The sequence below is a fragment of the Mus caroli genome, unplaced genomic scaffold (assembly GCF_978045245.1).
Source record: "Mus caroli unplaced genomic scaffold, Mus_caroli_1 scaffold_18, whole genome shotgun sequence".
Taxonomy (NCBI): domain Eukaryota; kingdom Metazoa; phylum Chordata; class Mammalia; order Rodentia; family Muridae; genus Mus; species Mus caroli.
This window is the reverse complement of record NW_028227273.1, coordinates 21580099-21598065: the sequence shown is the minus strand read 5'-3', so window position 1 is coordinate 21598065 and position 17967 is coordinate 21580099. Positions and strand designations below refer to the sequence as shown.

At 44.5% G+C, this 17967-nt stretch overlaps 1 protein-coding gene across 1 annotated transcript in view; it reads right to left on the bottom strand.

The window, feature by feature from the left end:
- Capn13 (calpain 13) overlaps positions 1 to 17967 on the bottom strand; it is an 86129-nt gene that overhangs the window by 54260 nt on the left and 13902 nt on the right. The window contains exons 2-4 of the mRNA XM_021150095.3: positions 10009 to 10081; positions 8745 to 8860; positions 3090 to 3226 (exon numbers count right to left, since the gene is read on the bottom strand). Coding sequence (XP_021005754.1) covers positions 3090 to 3226; positions 8745 to 8860; positions 10009 to 10081 — 326 coding nt within the window. The remainder of the gene's footprint in view (positions 1 to 3089; positions 3227 to 8744; positions 8861 to 10008; positions 10082 to 17967) is intronic.

Here is a 17967-nt window from a genome sequence, read left to right as displayed (position 1 = left end):
CCTGGGCTGGAATTTGTGTTCTTTTAGTGTCTGTATAACATCCGTCCAGGATCTTCTGGCTTTCATAGTCTCTGGTGAAAAGTCTGGTGTAATTCTGATAGGCTTGCGTTTATATGTTACTTGGCCTTTTTCTCTTACTGCTTTTAGTATTCTATCTTTATTTAGAGCATTTGTTGCTCTGATTATTATGTGTCGGGAGGTATTTCTTTTCTGGTCCAGTCTATTTGGAGTTCTGTAGGCTTCTTGTATGTTCATGGGCATCTCTTTCTTTAGATTTGGGAAGTTTTCTTCTATAATTTTGTTGAAGATGTTTGCTGGTCCTTTGAGTTGAAAATCTTCATTCTCATCCACTCCTATTATCCGTAGGTTTGGTCTTCTCATTATGTCCTGTATTTCTTGGATGTTTTGAGTTAGGATCTTTTTGCATTTTCCATTTTCCTTGATTGTTGTGCCGATGTTCTCTATGGAATCTTCTGCACCTGAGATTCTCTCTTCCATCTCTTGTATTCTGTTGCTGATGCTCGTATCTATGGTTCCAGATTTCTTTCCTAGGGTTTCTATCTCCAGTGTTGCCTCATTTTGGGTTTTCTTTATTGTGTCTACTTCCCTTTTTAGGTCTAGTATGGTTTTGTTCATTTCCATCATCTGTTTGGATGTGTTTTCCTGTTTTTCTGTAAGGACTTCTACCTGTTTGATTATGTTATCATGTTTTTCTTTAAGGATTTGTAACTCTTTAGCAGTGTTCTCCTGCAATTCTTTAAGGGATTTTTGTGCTTCCTCTTTATTGTCTTCTGCCTTTTTATCAGTGTTCTCCTGCATTTCTTTAAGTGTGTTATAAAAGTCCTTTTTGAAGTCCTCTATCATCATCAGGAGATATGCTTTTAAATCCGTGTCTAGCTTTTCCGGTGTGTTGGGGTGCCCTGGACTGGGCAAAGTGGGGGTGCTGGGTTCTGATGATGGTGAGTGGTCTTGGTTCCTGTTAGTAAGATTATTACGTTTACCTTTCGCCATCTGGTAATCTCTGGGGTTAGTTGTTATCGTTGTCACTATTTAAAGATTGGAGCAGAAGCTGTGTTCCACTCACCAGCAGTCTCTAAATCCTGCGGCGGGGGTCGTGGGTAGCTGATGGTACCCCGGTGCTGGTCCAGCCGGAAGAGGCCTGTGGTCCTACTCAGGCCGTTTTTCTGCTTCCCTAACTAATGTAGTCTCTGGTCCCGCGTGCAATTGGATTGGAGCAGAAGCTGTGTTCCACTCTCCAGAAGTCTTAAGATCCTGTGGTGGGTGTTGTGGGTAGCTGGTGAGTGTCAGCTGACCCTGCGCCCCAGCTGCCCAGGTGCTTTTCTGACCAGAAGAGGGTTGTGGCCCTATGTGGGCCGGATTTCTCTCTCCCCAACCAGAGCAGTCTCAGGTCCCGCGTGATTGGACTGGAGCAGAAGCTGTGTTCCACTCACCAGCAGTCCCAAAATCCTGCGGCGGGGGTCTTGGGTAGCTGGCGGGTGTCAGGCAACCCTGCGCTCCCGCTACCCTGGCGCTGATCCGGCCAGGTGAGGCCTGTGGCCCTACTCAGGCTGGTTTCTGCTTCCCTAACTAATGCAGTCTCAGGTCCCGCGCAATTGGATTGGAGCAGAAGCTGTGTTCCACTCACCAGCAGTCCCAAAATCCTGCGGCGGGGGTCTTGGGTAGCTGGCGGGTGTCAGGCAACCCTGCGCTCCCGCTACCCTGGCGCTGATCCGGCCGGGTGAGGCCTGTGGCCCTACTCAGGCCGGTTTCTGCTTCCCTAACTAATGCAGTCTCAGGTCCCGCGCAATTGGATTGGAGCAGAAGCTGTGTTCCACTCACCAGCAGTCCCAAAATCCTGCGGCGGGGGTCGTGGGTAGCTGGCGGGTGTCAGGCAACCCTGCGCTCCCGCTACCCAGGCGCTGATCCAGCCGGATGAGGCCTGTGGTCCTACTCAGGCCGGTTTCTGCTTCCCTAACTAATGCAGTCTCAGGTCCCGCGCAATTGGATTGGAGCAGAAGCTGTGCTCCACTCACCAGAAGTCTTAAGATCCTGTGGCGGGTGTTGTGGGCAGTTGGCGAGTGTCAGCAGACCCTGCGCCCCAGCTGCTCAGGTGCTTTTCTGACCGGAAGAAGCTTGTGGCCCTATGTGGGCCGGATTTCTCTCTCCCCAACCAGAGCAGTCTCAGGTCCCGCGTGATTGGACTGGAGCAGAAGCTGTGTTCCACTCACCAGCAGTCCCAAAATCCTGCGGCGGGGGTCGTGGGTAGCTGGCGGGTGTCAGGCAACCCTGCGCTCCTGCTACCCTGGCGCTGATCCGGCCGGGTGAGGCCTGTGGCCCTACTCAGGCCGGTTTCTGCTTCCCTAACTAATGCAGTCTCAGGTCCCGTGCAATTGGATTGGAGCAGAAGCTGTGTTCCACTCACCAGCAGTCCCAAAATCCTGCGGCGGGGGTCGTGGGTAGCTGGCGGGTGTCAGGCAACCCTGCGCTCCCGCTACCCTGGCGCTGATCCGGCCGGATGAGGCCTGTGGCCCTACTCAGGCCGGTTTCTGCTTCCCTAACTAATGCAGTCTCAGGTCCCGCGCAATTGGATTGGAGCAGAAGCTGTGCTCCACTCACCAGAAGTCTCTCATCTGGATTCTTATATCTGCCTATCATCCATGTTACATGAGCTTGGTGCTACCGGTTCCACACCTCACTCTGTGTTTGTGGGTTCCTCCTCACAGCCTCAGGACCAAACCTTGCATTTGCCAATCACTTATGAAATTGTTTTGCTTTGTAACAAAAGCTTTGATGCTCAAATGGACATTGTTTATTTTTTTGTTTTGATACAAGGTTTCACTATGTAGCCATGGCTGGCCTGGTTATTATCACTTTGTAGACCAAGTTGGTTTCAAAGATACGCCCCACTCAGCTTCCCAATGCTGGGATCAAAGGTGTGGGCCACCCCCCCCCCCACCTTCAGGACATTAATTGCATTGATAAAAGATATTCAAGCTGCAGGGCCAGGAGGCAGGAAGCATCTATGACGGCAAGGCACAGGGCTGGAGAGCCAACATTGAAACAGGGCAGAGGGGCTTGCCCACACTTACTTGGCATAGGCTTTCTCCATCAGGCAGGGCCAAAATTCCTTGTTGTTTCCTCGAGGATGCACAAAGAGGAAGTTATCACCTATGACGGGCAATCGGTCATCTATCACTACTTCCACCCACTGGCCACACTGCCAGAACTGGAAGAAAGACGAGGATATGTGTGAGGTCCCTGAGCTCCTGTGTCTCAGCATTGCCCTGCCCCTGGGATATCTCCACCCCCCCAGACACAGGAACTCAGGAGGGGGCTTCTGCACCTTTCTGACCAAGGCCAAAATATTGTTGGAACACAGCTTCTATCACCCAGCAACAAACTCCATCCAGAGTAAAACCCAGCCCAAAGGGCATATGTATGTCATCTCCAAGGGCAAAAGGAAAAACTAATGTGGTACAAATCAAGAAAAAAAAAAGGGCAAGCAGCTCAGGGAAATCCAGGCAGGGAAGAAGGATGCGTGGGGTGTACTTTGCAATTAACCGTAGCTTTATTTTGACATATCCTTTGTGAGCTTCAAACAGACACAGGAGACTCCAGATCTTTTTTTTGCACACACAGGGCAGCAGGGGGAACATATGTTAAATAACAAGAGGAGTGGCAGGTACAGGGCTGTGACAAGGCAGGACAGCTGACCCAGAGCTCAGGACTCTGGGAAGGAAGCATGACAGGCATATTGCAAATGCACCTCAAATAATGAAGACAGAATGGGTGGAAGGCCTGGAGGCAGAACTATGTGACTGGCTCAGGAGGACTGAACAGTGACAGCCTAACTCTGGCCCTTCTGTCCTCATGTCACACTGGCCTTGCTATGATAAAAGGGAAGTGAGAGTGCCCAGCGCTCTTACTGCTAAGAGCATAAATGTACCAGATGTTCCTCTCCAAAGCAGACTGCTTTCATCTTTAGTATTCAACTCTAAGTGGTTCACCCGGGGACATCAGCAAATGAGGAACATTCATTACAAAGCCAGCCTTCTAAATGTCTTTGTTGGTTTCCTTTGGACTGGATGGAGCATCAGGACTTGCAGTTTAGGGCTGAATTGGATAAGGGTATGCGTCTCCCAGGGGAGCTTGCTAAAGTGGGGTGGATGTGAGTGCTCACCCACACCACCCTTTCCAAAGCTGGATGACTCAGAATTGTCATACACACTGGAGGACACGCTATCAGAACAGGGATGGAGACAGAGAATGAGATGTCAGTGGAAACAAGGAAAAGATGTTTTCATGGTCATTAACAAGCCAGGGTACTACAAGTGGCTGTGGCACAACTGGATGAATGTTCCTCCTGAAGCAACCGGTAAGCTGTGTTGGAGTAAAGTTCAGGAAATAGGGATGCTATTGAGGGTCATTAAGGAACGTTAATTATAGTCCCAAAGGGTAGTCAAGAAGGCCATTCATTCAACTTTGGACTACTTGTGTATAGATAGAGTGGATACTGTCCAGTTGGTAGAATGGTGCCTGGTGTTTGGGTTTTGCCTCTTATTATTTAATAACAGTTACTAGGCAACACACTTACTTTATCTTGAGTCAGTTCCCATTTGTCAAATGATAAGATGAAAGAATTACCTAGAAGGCTAAGATTGAGATCAGATGAGACTGAGAGGGACAGTGTGGTTCTGAGGAACTGTGACTTATAAACTTTTATGACTGTTTTGTTTAGCACCCAGAATGGTCATGATAAACAAGGGTGCTCTGGGACAAGGGGGCCAGTTTTGGTCAGTTTTGGCCAGTTTTGGCTAGTTTTGTCTTAGGAATCATGATCATCTCATAGGACTGACTGATCAAACATGCTTTTTCTATGCGAGAACACCAGATAGACTGACTGTTGCCAGGTGTGTGTGTGTGTGTGTGTGTGTGTGTGTGTATGTATGTATGTATGTATTTTATAAAGTATTGATATATGTGCATAAATAATATTCAATACAGACAAAAAAGTAAGCTGACTGATGGTCAGGAATGTAGTCATGGCCTGTGTTTCCTGGGTGAAGAAGATAGACATATGGATAGTACTTAAACCCTTCAAAAACCATGCAGGTGTGCTTGACATGGAAAGAAGAATTTTTCTGGGCAAAGCATCCTAGGTGCATGGGCACTGTGTGTTTTCTAGAAGTGGAGTCTAAGTTCACAAGTGATAGGAAGAGACGTACAGAAGCCAGTAGATACTAGGGAGCTTTTACTACAGTGTGCGCGCGCGCGCGTGAGTGTGTGTGTGTGTGTGTGTGTAGCACAGTATGTTTGTGGAGGTCAGAGGACATCTTGTTGGAGACAGCTTTCCCCTTTCACTCTGTGGGTCTTGGGGATTAAACAGGGGCCACCAGACTTAATATACGTGTAGAGGCAGAGTCATCATACCAACCAAAGTTCCTGGGGTAATTTTCCAGCTTTCTTTGGTACCTAGAAGGGCAGAGTGTGTCATGCTGACCCTCTGGTTAGTCTATCCACCCAGCAATGCTGGCAGTCTTATGAGGAGCCTGTGCTCAGTTCAGTTCTGGCTGTTCTACATTGTTCTTAGTGTAGTTTTTGGATCACTATCAGCACAGCATCTCTAGCGAGCCTTTCAGAAGACCTAGTATTGTCTAGTTGGATTTTGGGAAGTAGGAAAATGAATAAAAAGGAGGTACAGCAATGATGGAGTGAAAAGTAGTCTATAGGCTGAATGTCTTATTCACTATCAGGAAAGAGTATGTATGTATTATACATATAGGTGTATGAGCACATACGTGTGTCTATATATGTCTATGTGTGTGCATACTGCCATGATTGAGCTATCTCCCTAGCCCAAGAGTATTTCTTTTAGTTTAGATATTAAATTTTTATCATACGTATATATGCCTGTCTGTGTATGTGTGTGTGAATCAAAAGATGACATCATTTACCCAGGAGCTGGAGTTATGGATGGTTGAAACCATTCAATGTGGATGCTAGGAACTAAACTCGATCTGCTGTATGAACAGTAGGTGTTGTCAACAGCTGACTCATCTCTCCATCCCCTAAGAGTAATTTTAGAATTATACACATCTGGATGTATCCTAGAGAAATGTCTGAACTCCAGAAAGAGAGGGAGGGAGGGAGGGAGGGAGGGAGGGAGGGAGGGAGGGAGGGAGAGAGAGAGAGAGAGAGAGAGAGAGAGAGAGAGAGAGAGAGAGAGAGAGAGAGAGAGTCAGTCTATTAGAGAGTTAGGGTTTGACAGCACATGTAGCATGTAAAGTTGACTGGATTTTGCACAGCAAGGAAAATTATAAGTCAATGGGACAATGAGAACTTTGAGGAAAAGCAATGTGACAGAATAATCCAGATCAAAATGAGATGCTCGTCACTGAGACCAGATATACTCTCATGTAACTTGGGAAGATGATGCAAGGGACTACTTCTCTCTGCTGAAGTTAAGTACACAAAATCTCAAGGTAAAAAAAAAGCAAACAAGGGCAGAAGAGGTTGCCAAGCAATAAGCACTGAATACCAGTATCAGTGAAAGTGAGGTTGATAAAGCATAAAGAAAGACCCAAGAGGCTCTATGTGTGCCTGCATATGTGTGCCGGTCAGAGGACTCTGCTGCAGTAGGTTTCGTCCTTCTGCCCGTTGGGTCCTGGGTCTTGAACACAGATCACCAAGCTTGCTTGACTCTTACCTGCAGAAATATCTTACTGGTCCACACCTAACATGATATTAAATGAACTATCAGAGACTCTCAGAAGCAGCTTTAGTTGTATTGTGAAACAGTCTTTCTCATAAAGCATAAATATTAATAATAATCGAAGTAATAAATAACTCCAATTATCTGTGGGTATGAGGACAAATGTTTAGATTGTTGTTAGGAATTGTGCTGATTTAGTAAAGTAGTGGCTGCATATTCTTCTCCAAGACAAATGACTTCCTCAGCACTGATTACTTAGCTAGGTTTCCGGTACCAGGTATGCTTTTCCTCCTGTTGAGTCCAATTAGGGAGTTGTTGGTTACTGCCAAGGTGCATGTGCCACTACTGCACTCTTAGGGTTATTGTGCTATGCTGCTCATTGTGATGGTTCATGGGCATCATAGTTGGGTAGGACTTTTGGTTGGCTCCCTCCTTTGGAAGTTTGCATGGTGCTTTCTGGTACTCTGAAAGCTAGTTCTCATACAAGCGAGTAACATTACACACACACACACACACACACACACACACACACACACACACACTTAATAACAAAAGAGGCCATGAGTTTGACAGAGAGCAAGGGGAGAGTTTGGAGGGAGGAAAGGAAAAGGAGAAATTCTATAATTATATTATCTCAAAAACAAAGCTAAAAAAATAAATAAGTCCAAGAGAAACAAGTTATGCAAACCAATTAATAGCTGTAGAAGAGTTAAAGAAGTCATTTTTTTTTTTTTGGAAAGATTTGTCTGTTGTCTGTTATGCCTCCCTTTCGGTCTACTTTGCTAAATGTTTGATTAGCAAACATTACTCAAACTATTTCAAATAACCAAGGATGTAGTAGCATCACAAAGATAGTGTAACTCAAACATGATTTAAAAATAACATAACATAGAAAGTAACTTCAGACATAGCACAGGCACAGAAAGTCTAAGGAAACTCGTAGCAAACCAAAGCTGATAGTATCAGGAAAGCCCCTTACTAAAATTCATAGGAGGTATGAGTTTGACTCCTGTCACTCTGATTCAGGGGCTGTGACAGAGCAAAAGAGAAAAATAATGACTATGGTCATAAAATGAGGAGAAAATACTGCACCTGCTTGAATATCACATCATTAGGTAAGTAAAATAATCCAGATTCAATCACAGAAAAAAGAGAGAGAATTCGGTGGGGTGTTCAGAGAGTTTACTATGAAAGAGGTGGTTGTTTCTCTCTTTTTTTCCCCAGCAATATCTGCGTGGATAGTGGGGAAGAAAAGCCAAAAGAACTTCACATTGGCCACACAGTTGTAAACTATTTGAGCATAAATTTAGCAAGAAGAATACAGCACCAATACAAAAACGTAACTGTAACATTTTATGGGCAGGCATAAAATCAGTCCTGAATAAATGGAAAGATAGACTTTTTTTCTGGAAAGGAATAATTAAAACAATAAAAATGTAATTTTTCCAAATGAATACATAAATTACATGCTGTTCTATTCTACATCACAGTGGCTTTTCTGTTTAATTAGACAAAATTGTTTTAAAATCCCCATGGAAGAGAAATGTGCAAAGATTACCAAGGTATTTGAGCAAAGGGGAATGAAAAAAATGAAGCAGAACTTATCTTCCCAGATGCTGTGATTCCCAACCTGGTCATGAATACCACAGTGTGGCACAGAGGCAAGAACTCAGTGCTTGTCACCTTTAGGTCAGTGATTCTTTCACTAATTGCTATGTACCCCACAGAGCATGGCCAAAGGACTCCTCTACTTCCTGTTTCTACCAGTTTGTTTCCATGCAAACATCTCAGCTCTCCTCTTCTCTGGGTGTGACTGGGCCATTAAAAAAACAAAACAGAACAAAAAACAAAAACAAACAAACAAACAAAGCAAAACAAAAAAACAAAACAAAACAAAACCGAACCTTGTTTTGGAGGAGGAGGAGGAATACTGACTGACAGATGTCACCTTCATCTCAGGCTCCCAGGCCATTAGAATATTCACGACCCATCAGTTTCTCATCATAGGAGAGTACACTTGTGGTATACATACCCGGAACTGGAAAATCCCAGCATACTGGTGCGAATAACTTTGGTCCATCAGGATCTTCTGCAGACATTGCGGGTCCTGGGTCAGGGAGCCCAGTGCGGCCAAGAACCAGCAGTCTCCTGGGAAGGATAAAACCATAAGAGGCAGCTCATTGTACCTGGAAATCCCACCCCCTAAATTTTATGGTTTCTGTATATCAAATCTCCATATGAGTACAGAGTGAACATCAATCTGAAATCTTTGAGACCAGACATTTTTACACTATTTTAAATTTTGGATTATTTTCACATACATAATAAACTATATGGGAATGAGATCCAAATCTAAATGTGATTTCCTTTATGTTTCTCATACATCTCCCTCATATACTCAGACTTATTTTTCTTAAGCCTTATTTTTCACACACGTGTTTTGACTGTGACTTCCCATGTGAGATCAGGTATATAATTTTCTTCTTGTGTAGTACTGAAAACCTTTCAGAGTTTGTACCTGTTAAAATTTGGGGGTTTTGGGCTAAGGATAGTCAATCTATACTGAATTTTTGCCCAGTATAGGCTCGAGGGAGAAAAACTGGGGAACAAGATTTACTGAGCCAGTTCCAAGCAAGATGGAAAAGAGGTGCTAATGCTGGTGGTGTAGGTATTAGGGGGCAGGGGTAGGGCATGGTCTGATGAGGAATGCCAGGGAAACCCCAGACAGGCTTTGTCAATTAAAGGGTTCAACTTGCTCCCTGATACTTTTTCTTAGAATTGCCCAGGGCTGGCATCATTGCAATTTTTAAAAATCACTGAACAGAGTCAGCTATGATACTTTAGACAATTGCAGAAAACACACCGGTGTTTTCCTTAGCTAATGTTTGCCCTGCTCGTTTCTGTCAGGGGACTCTCTAGCCCATGCAGGAGTTGACTTCATTTCCCCTGGAGGGATGAGTAGCCTTGGCCTTCTCCACAGGTATCAGTGTGAGCCCTTCTAAATACCCCATTCTCCCTCTCAGTGCCCCTCCTTCACTGCCAAAGCTATCAATTTTCTGAATGCTTTTTTTTTTTTTATGCCAGCCACTGTGCTCACAAAGATACCCTCAGGACACCTTTTTCCAGTTAGGGGAAAGCCTAAAATGGGCTCATTACAGGCTGGTAGCAGTATACAGGGTAGGTATAGATAGATAGGAGATAGATATAGGATAGGTATCTATGAGCTTGGCTTAAGACAATGATTTCTCATGTGAAGACCAAGGCAAAAGGCTGGGATGGGAACTATGGAGTCTTACCTGCTATTCCTTGGTGGATGTCAAATCTGCTTGCACCTTCCAGAATGAAGTGAGGGGGGTAGAAGGGTAAATCCTTACAAAAAGACAAGGAAAAGCCATAAGCCTCGGTCCCTATTTGCCTTAGTGTGGTATCAACAATATCATTCACTTTGCCCTTGAGGGATAGAGGTTAATTCTTAAATAGGTGCTTAAAATATGAATTAGGAAACTTTCCTTTGTTCTCCAGGTTTTATTGTTCTCAGGAAAGCAGGCGTCAAAGGGGGTGGGTACACAGCTGACAAGACAGGCAATAAACACACAAAGACACCACACAAGGAAGCGCCATAAATAAGGTCTGAAGATCTTTCTATCAAGTACTCAGCCTGTCTGCTCCCAACAAGCCTGTGTTTTATTAGAAGGTTATAAACAAATAAAAATGAATGATATCCATTTATCAGATGAGACTTTGAGAACTATCAGGACAGCAGTGTTTCCAGGGAAAGCTTCTCTGTGGAAACAGCCTGCCTCAGAGATCAGCTTGGCCATTGCCAACTCTAGACACCACGCATGTGCTATGGAGGACACATGCTTTGAATTTCTCAGGTCTTTGCCCACCCTGCCCCCACCTACTCACAGACTGAGTCTGGGAGACCTCTACCCTTCCTTGGCATCTAGTCCACACACTACACCACATGCTGGCTACGTGTGATCTTTGGGCACTTCTAGGACACACCAGAATAAAGCTTTGGCTCCTTCTTCAGGGCCTGTCATCTTTCTGGATTTGTTTCCTTCAAGGAACCCAGGGGGTTTGCTCTGTGACCTCCCAGTGTGGCTCTTCATCTATTGTATATCCTTGCATAATTTGGTAATTGTTCTGCTTTTGTTCCCTTTCACATTGACATGTAAGTCTGTAGAGAGCAGGGTCTTAGCAGCCATGGAAGGACAGTGACCTACACCCTATACAACCCTTCAGTTCTTCATACACTTCCAGGGTTTCCCAGTAACAATGGGGACCAAGGATATGTGAAGGTACACCCGCCTGCATCAGTTTCTCAAGCAAGTGGCGGCCTTCACTTGCTTTGCCAACAGTGAACTGACCCCATCAGATGCCAGGGGAGGCGCAGGTTGGCTGTCCTATGGGGCCCTCCATTATATGCATGGACAACGTATACTTGGAAAGCTTTCTAATTCACACAAGCAAGAAAAACTGCCCTGAGGATCCATGATCCTGTACAGTGGCCACAGAGTTCCTTTTAAAACAATGTGGGGGCACTTAAATGACCATGGCTTGTCACTTCTGCTAGGAAAAGGAATTACAAGTCTCAAAGGAGGACTACTATCTGACTGAAAACGTGCAATACGAAAGCTCCACTCACAGGAATAGAAAAAGAAGGTAGAAGCCTGGGGATGTAGCTCAGCGGTAAAGCACTTGCCTTTCAAATACGCATGATGATCTGAGTTTGGTCCCGAGGCCTCATGTTAAAGGCCTACTCAACAAAGAGCATACCTGGTACCCAAGCCTAGCCAATTGCCAGGGGATAATGAAGTCATGGATCTTGGAGGAGAACCTATGACCACTACTTTACTAAACCAGCACAATACCTGAGGGGCCGTGGGTGTAGGGGAAAAGCGGGGAGGGAGAGAGTCCAAGTCCAGCCAGAGTTCCTGTGCTCTGGGCAGGTGGACGCGGGAGGACTGCCAGATGCTTTCCACGGGCCCAGGGGCGTCTGGCTGTGTGAAGCTACTGACTCCACATGGCAGGGGCGTGGACAAGGGGCAGCCCCCGTACCAGGTTCTCAGTCTCCCACATCCTATGCTGGATTCAGCGGAGGAGCTGAGAACAGAATAGGGGCCCCGGGCCGCACTAGGCCCTGGAGATAAGCAAAGAAGGCAGAGGGAGAGGGGGGTCATGGGTGGTTCCCACGCAGGCGAGTGTCTTTAGTCCGGGCCTTGACTGGAGTGTAGGAAGGCCTTCTAATGGGAGGTTAGGCACGTCTTGCTAGAAGAAAACCTATCCCATCTCCAAGCACACAGGCCTTGAGGAACAAAGACAGTCTATGGTTTTAGAGCTTAATTGTAGGAAAGCAGGAGGAAAGAGAGGAGAGAGAGAGAGAGAGAGAGAGAGAGAGAGAGAGAGAGAGAGAGAGAGAGATTAAAGCTTAGAGACAGAGTAAGGAAAGTAAAAGCTTAAGAGAGCGAGGAGGGGCCAAGCAACCCCTCTTATAGTGGGCTGTGTGATCTTGCTGTTTAGGTAACTGTGAGGAGGAGTTTAGCCAGAAGGCCAGAAGCTTGGGACATTGTCTACGTGACTGCTAGCCACATGCTCCTCCTGTGCGGGCTGTGGGGCAGTAACTTTGACAGGAGCCGGGGGTCCAGGAGACATGAAGGAACACCTACTGTCCCATGTAGGTGGAAATCACCACCTACGGGTACCACCGGGATTCAAGACCTCAACTCCACTGGAGACCAGGCTGCCTGTGCATAGCCCATTGCCCCACAAATACCTAACTAAACATTTGTCCTTATAGTCACAGGTAAGTATAGTGCTCACCCCTCATCAAAGAAACTTTTCTTTGCAATAGATGGAGATCATTGAAGAAAACCGCAACTCATCAAAATGCAGAAAACAAGAGATCACATGGTGCCCAGTTCTCAGGGATATATCTACAATGCAAACCCAACACCCAAGGCTTGGGCGTCACTGGGGGAAGAAGGGAATGGAAAGATTGTAATCGCCAGAACAGGAAGTTTGCTGTGAGACTATAACTCCTAGAACCCCAGAGAAGCGGTACCTATGAAGGTTCTTCAGTATGGATGCCTAAACATGAACTAAACAAAAATGGTACCAGTAGACATGCTAACATGGAAGGAGGAAGAGTCATGAGGTCTCCAAAACACCATAGGCAACCAAGGAATGCTGAGAGTGGAAGAAACAATCTTCTACAAGGAAGAGTCCCTCAGATGCTTATCCAACACTGAATGGTAAGATCCAAATCACATATGTATACGTGATATTATAGGAACGACTAGGTTGCATTGATATTTCAGTAATGTGTGTGTATATGTGTGTAACAATTAAAGAAAGCCTTGAATTTGAGAGAAAAGAAAGGGAGGTACATGGGAGGGGATAGATGGAGCAAAGAGATAGAGGAAATGATGATGTATTATACTTTCAAACATTAAAAATACTCTAAACATAAATAAAACTAGGGGAAGTATATATGGTAAAAAGCCAGATGTGGTGGAGCCTTCTCATAATCCCAGCAGCAGGGAGGCAGACACAGGAGGATCCCTGGGGCTTGCTCACCAAATAGCCTAGCCTACTTGGTAAACTTCAGCAGAAAGTGCAGACCTTACTATAAAAGTCAAGGTGGATGGTAGCTAAGGATGGATAACATCTGAAGTTGCCCTTTGGCTTCCATGTGCACATGCCACAGACATACGCTCACACGTGTGTGCACATGTAACTGGAGCAGGTGGAGACCACGTAGGTTTCCGGCAGGAGCATGGCCCGTCATGTAGTGCTCTTTATCCACTGCTCTGCTCCTCTGCTGCTGCTCATGGTACCGTGACCTGCACAGGAGAGTGTTGTATCTGGAGGGTTTCTGCAGACAGATTGCATATGGAATCTTGCCCTGACATTTCTCCTCAGGTGACCCGGAGACCTTGAACACTTCCTTCATTGCTGTAGCTCAATTGGCAGCATGATGACAAAATGGAGGGACAGTTGGGAGAATTGGACTCTGAAGCAGGGTGATGACCACCATTTATAATACACCCATGGAGCACTAGCTGAGGTACCCCTATGCTAGTCCCTGCGGGCTCCCCACAGACTCAAAAAGCAGGATGAGTCCTTCCATTCTGCAAATGAGGAAGGATGTGGAACACTTAACACAGCATCTGACAGGGTGTGTTGTTCAATAATTATTGATTTCTTTCTCCTGTGTGATAGCTGCAAAATTAAAATGGCTATGCTCATAGACAAACCCATAGCCTCGGATGCATTCATTATTAAACAAGACAGAATCAAACATAAATTAAGCAGTCAATTCATAGATAATAGAAAGAAAGGGACAGAAATGGGAGGAAGGAAGTGATAAGGAAAGCAACCTGCAAGTTATAAAATAAGCCAGAAATACAGCAAGAATAATAAGGTAGATAAATTGTTCTGCTCAAAATAGTGGCTTTACATAGAACTGACCTTTGATAAACATGCTAAGGAAACTCAAATACAATTAGAAATAAAAATGGCCTTTGGAAATATAAAAGCACAGCAGGAAATTTTATGTCGATCAATTAAAAATACTAATAACTTTCTAAAAAAAATTAATGACAAAATGGCTTAAATTAGTAAATTATACCCCCCAGATCAATAACTGTGGTCAATATTTTTAAGATTTCAAAGGCTATCATCCTAGTATACCCATCTATATACTTTTCCTGCTGAATTCTCCCACACGTTCAGGGGATAAACAAGTCTTGTATAATCTACAGTTTCAGTGTTAAAAAAACAAAACAAAACTGTACTGCCAATTAAGAAGCCAGTGAAGCTCTGGGCTAAGCCAAACGACCCCGAGCAGCCTGCTATCCCAGGGGGACCTCCATTTTCCTTCTACCTCTTCTTCACCTCTATCAGACTCCTGAACCATTCAGGCAAGCTTCCCTCCCCCACCCATCTTCCCTCCTCTCTGAGCTCTCTGGGACAAGCCAAGCTGCCCTAAGCAGCCTGCCATCCCAGGGAGACCTCCATTCTCCTCCCACCTCTTAGTCTACCTTCATCAGACCTGAAGCTCCTGAACCATCCAGAACTGCAGGTCTGGAAGCATACGGCCCAAGGATATCCATCACAGGCCTGCCACACCAGGACCATTGAGGTTCACCTTCCTCCCGCTATGGACTATAACAAGAACATCCAGGGACCAAAGCCATCCATATGGCTAAAGGCCCTCAAAGGAACACAGTCAACAAGTGCTAGTGCAACATGATACCTCCAAAGCACAGCTACCGAACTACAGCAAGCCCTGGATATCCTAATACAACCAAAACACAAGAAATGTACCTTCAATCCAATCTTATACAGATGATAGAGGCCATTAAAGAGGAAGTGAATAAATCCCTTAAATAAATATAGGAAAAATACAATCAGATAGAGGTTTTTAAAGAGGAAACAAGTAAATTCCTTAAAGAATACAGGAGAATATAATTAAACAGATGAAGGAAGGAAATAAAACCGTGCAAGACCTGAAACTGGAAATCGACGCAACAAAGAGAACACCAACTGGTGAATTTCTGAGGATGGAAAACCTAGGGAAGAGACCAGGAACAACAGATGCAAGCATCACCATCACGGACAGACACAGGAGATGGAAGAGAGAATCCCAGGCATAGAAGATACAACAGAAGAAATTGATACATTGGTCAAAGAAAATGCTAAATCTAAAAAAAAAATCCAGACAAGAAACATCCAGGAAATCTGGGATCTCATGAAAAGAAGAAAACCTAACCTAAGAGTAATAGGAAGAGAAGAGGGTGAAGAGTCCCAGCTCCAAGGCCCAGGAAAAATATTTTTAAAAAATCATAGAAGAAAACTTTTCCAGCCTAAAGAAAGAGATGCCTATAAACATACAAGAAGCTTATAGAAATCCAACTAGACTGGACCAGAAAAAATCCTCCTGGCACATAATAATCAAAACACAGAATCTGGCCACAGGATCTTAAGACTTCTGGTAAGTGGAACACAGCTTCTGCTCCAATCCAATTGCGCGCGGGACCTGAGACTGCATTAGTTAGGGAAGCAGAAAACCAGCCTGAGTAGGGCCACAAGCCTCTTCGGGTCTGACCAGCACCTGGGTAGCTAGAGCGCAGGGTCGGCTGACACCCGCCAGCTACCCACGACACCCGCCACAGGATTTTGAGACTTCTGGTGAGTGGTACACAGCTTCTGCTCCAGTCCAATCGCGCGGGACCTGAGACTGCTTTGGTTGGGGAGGCAGAAATCCGGCCTGAGTAGGGCCACAAGCCTCTTCCGGTCTGAACAGCACCAGGGTAGCTAGAGCGCAGGGTCTGCTGACACCCGCCAGCTACCCATGACACCTGCCACAGGATTTGAGACTTCTGGTGAGTGGAACACAGAGTCTGCTCCAATCTTTAAACAGTGACAACAATAACAACTAATCCCAGAGATTACCAGATGGCGAAAGGTAAACGTAAGAATCTTACTAACAGAAACCAAGACCACTCACCATCATCAGAACCCAGCACTCCAACTTCGCCCAGTCCAGGGCACCCCAACACACCGGAAAAGCTAGACCTGGTTCTAAAAGCATATCTCACGATGATGGTAGAGGACATCAAGAAGGACTTTAATAACACACTTAAAGAAATACAAAAGAACACTGGTAAACAGGTAGAAGACATTAAAGAGGAAGCACGAAAAACCCTTAAAGAATTGCAGGAGAACACTGCTAAACAGGTAGAAGACATTAAAGAAGAAGTACAAAAATCCCTTAAAGAATTGCAGGAGAACACTGCTAAACAGGTAGAAGACATTAAAGAGGAAGCACAAAAATCCCTTAAAGAATTGCAGGAGAACACTGCTAAACAGGTAGAAGACATTAAAGAGGAAGCACAAAAATCCATTAAAGAACTGCAGGAAAACCAGACCAAACAGGTGATGGAATTGAATAAAACCATCCAAGACCTAAAAAGGGAAGTAGAAACAATGAAGAAAACCCAAATTGAGGCAACACTGGAGATAGAAACACTAGGAAAGAAATCTGGAACCATAGATACGAGCATCAGCAACAGAATACAAGAGATAGAAGAGAGAATCTCAGGTGCAGAAGACTCCATAGAGAACATCGGCACGACAATCAAAGAAAATACAAAATCCAAAAAGATCCTAACTCAAAATATCCAGGAAATCCAGGACAAAATGAGAAGACCAAACCTACGGATAATAGGAGTAGATGAGAATGAAGATTTTCAACTCAAAGGACCAGCAAATATATTCAACAAAATTATAGAAGAAAACTTCCCAAACCTAAAGAAAGAGATGCCCATGAACATACAAGAAGCTTACAGAACTCCAAATAGACTGGACCAGAAAAGAAATTCCTTCTGACACATAATAATCAGAACAACAAATGCACTAAATAAAGATAGAATACTAAAAGCAGTAAGGGAAAAAGGTCAAGTAACATATAAAGGCAAGCCTATCAGAATTACACCAGATTTTTCACCAGAGACTATGAAAGACAGAAGGGCCTGGACAGATGTTATACAGAAACTAAGAGAACACAATTTCCAGCCCAGGCTACTATACCCAGCCAAACTCTCAATTACCATAGATGGAGAAACCAAAGTATTCCACGATAAAACCAAATTCACACATTATCTTTCCACGAATCCAGCACTTCAACGGATAATAACAGAAAAAAACCAATACAAGGACGGAAACCACGTCATAGAAAAAGCAAGAAGGTAATCCCTCAACAAACCTAAAAGAAGACAGCCACAAGAACAGAACACCAACTCTAACAACAAAAATAAACGGAAGCAACAATTACTTCTCCCTAATATCTCTTAATATCAATGGACTCAACTCCCCAATAAAAAGACATAGACTAACAGGCTGGCTACAGAAACAGGACCCAACATTTTGCTGCTTATAGGAAACTCATCTCAGAGAAAAAGATAGACACTACCTCAGAATGAAAGGCTGGAAAACAATTTTCCAAGCAAATGGTAGGAAGAAACAAGCTGGAGTAGCCATTATAATATCTGATAAGATTGACTTCCAACCCAAAGTCATCAAAAAAGACAAGGAAGGGCACTTCATTCTCATCAAAGGTAAAATCCTCCAAGAGGAACTATCAATTCTGAATATCTATGCGCCAAATACAAGGGCAGCCTCATTCATTAACGATACTTTAGTAAAGCTCAAAGCACACATTGCACCTCACACAATAATAGTGGGAG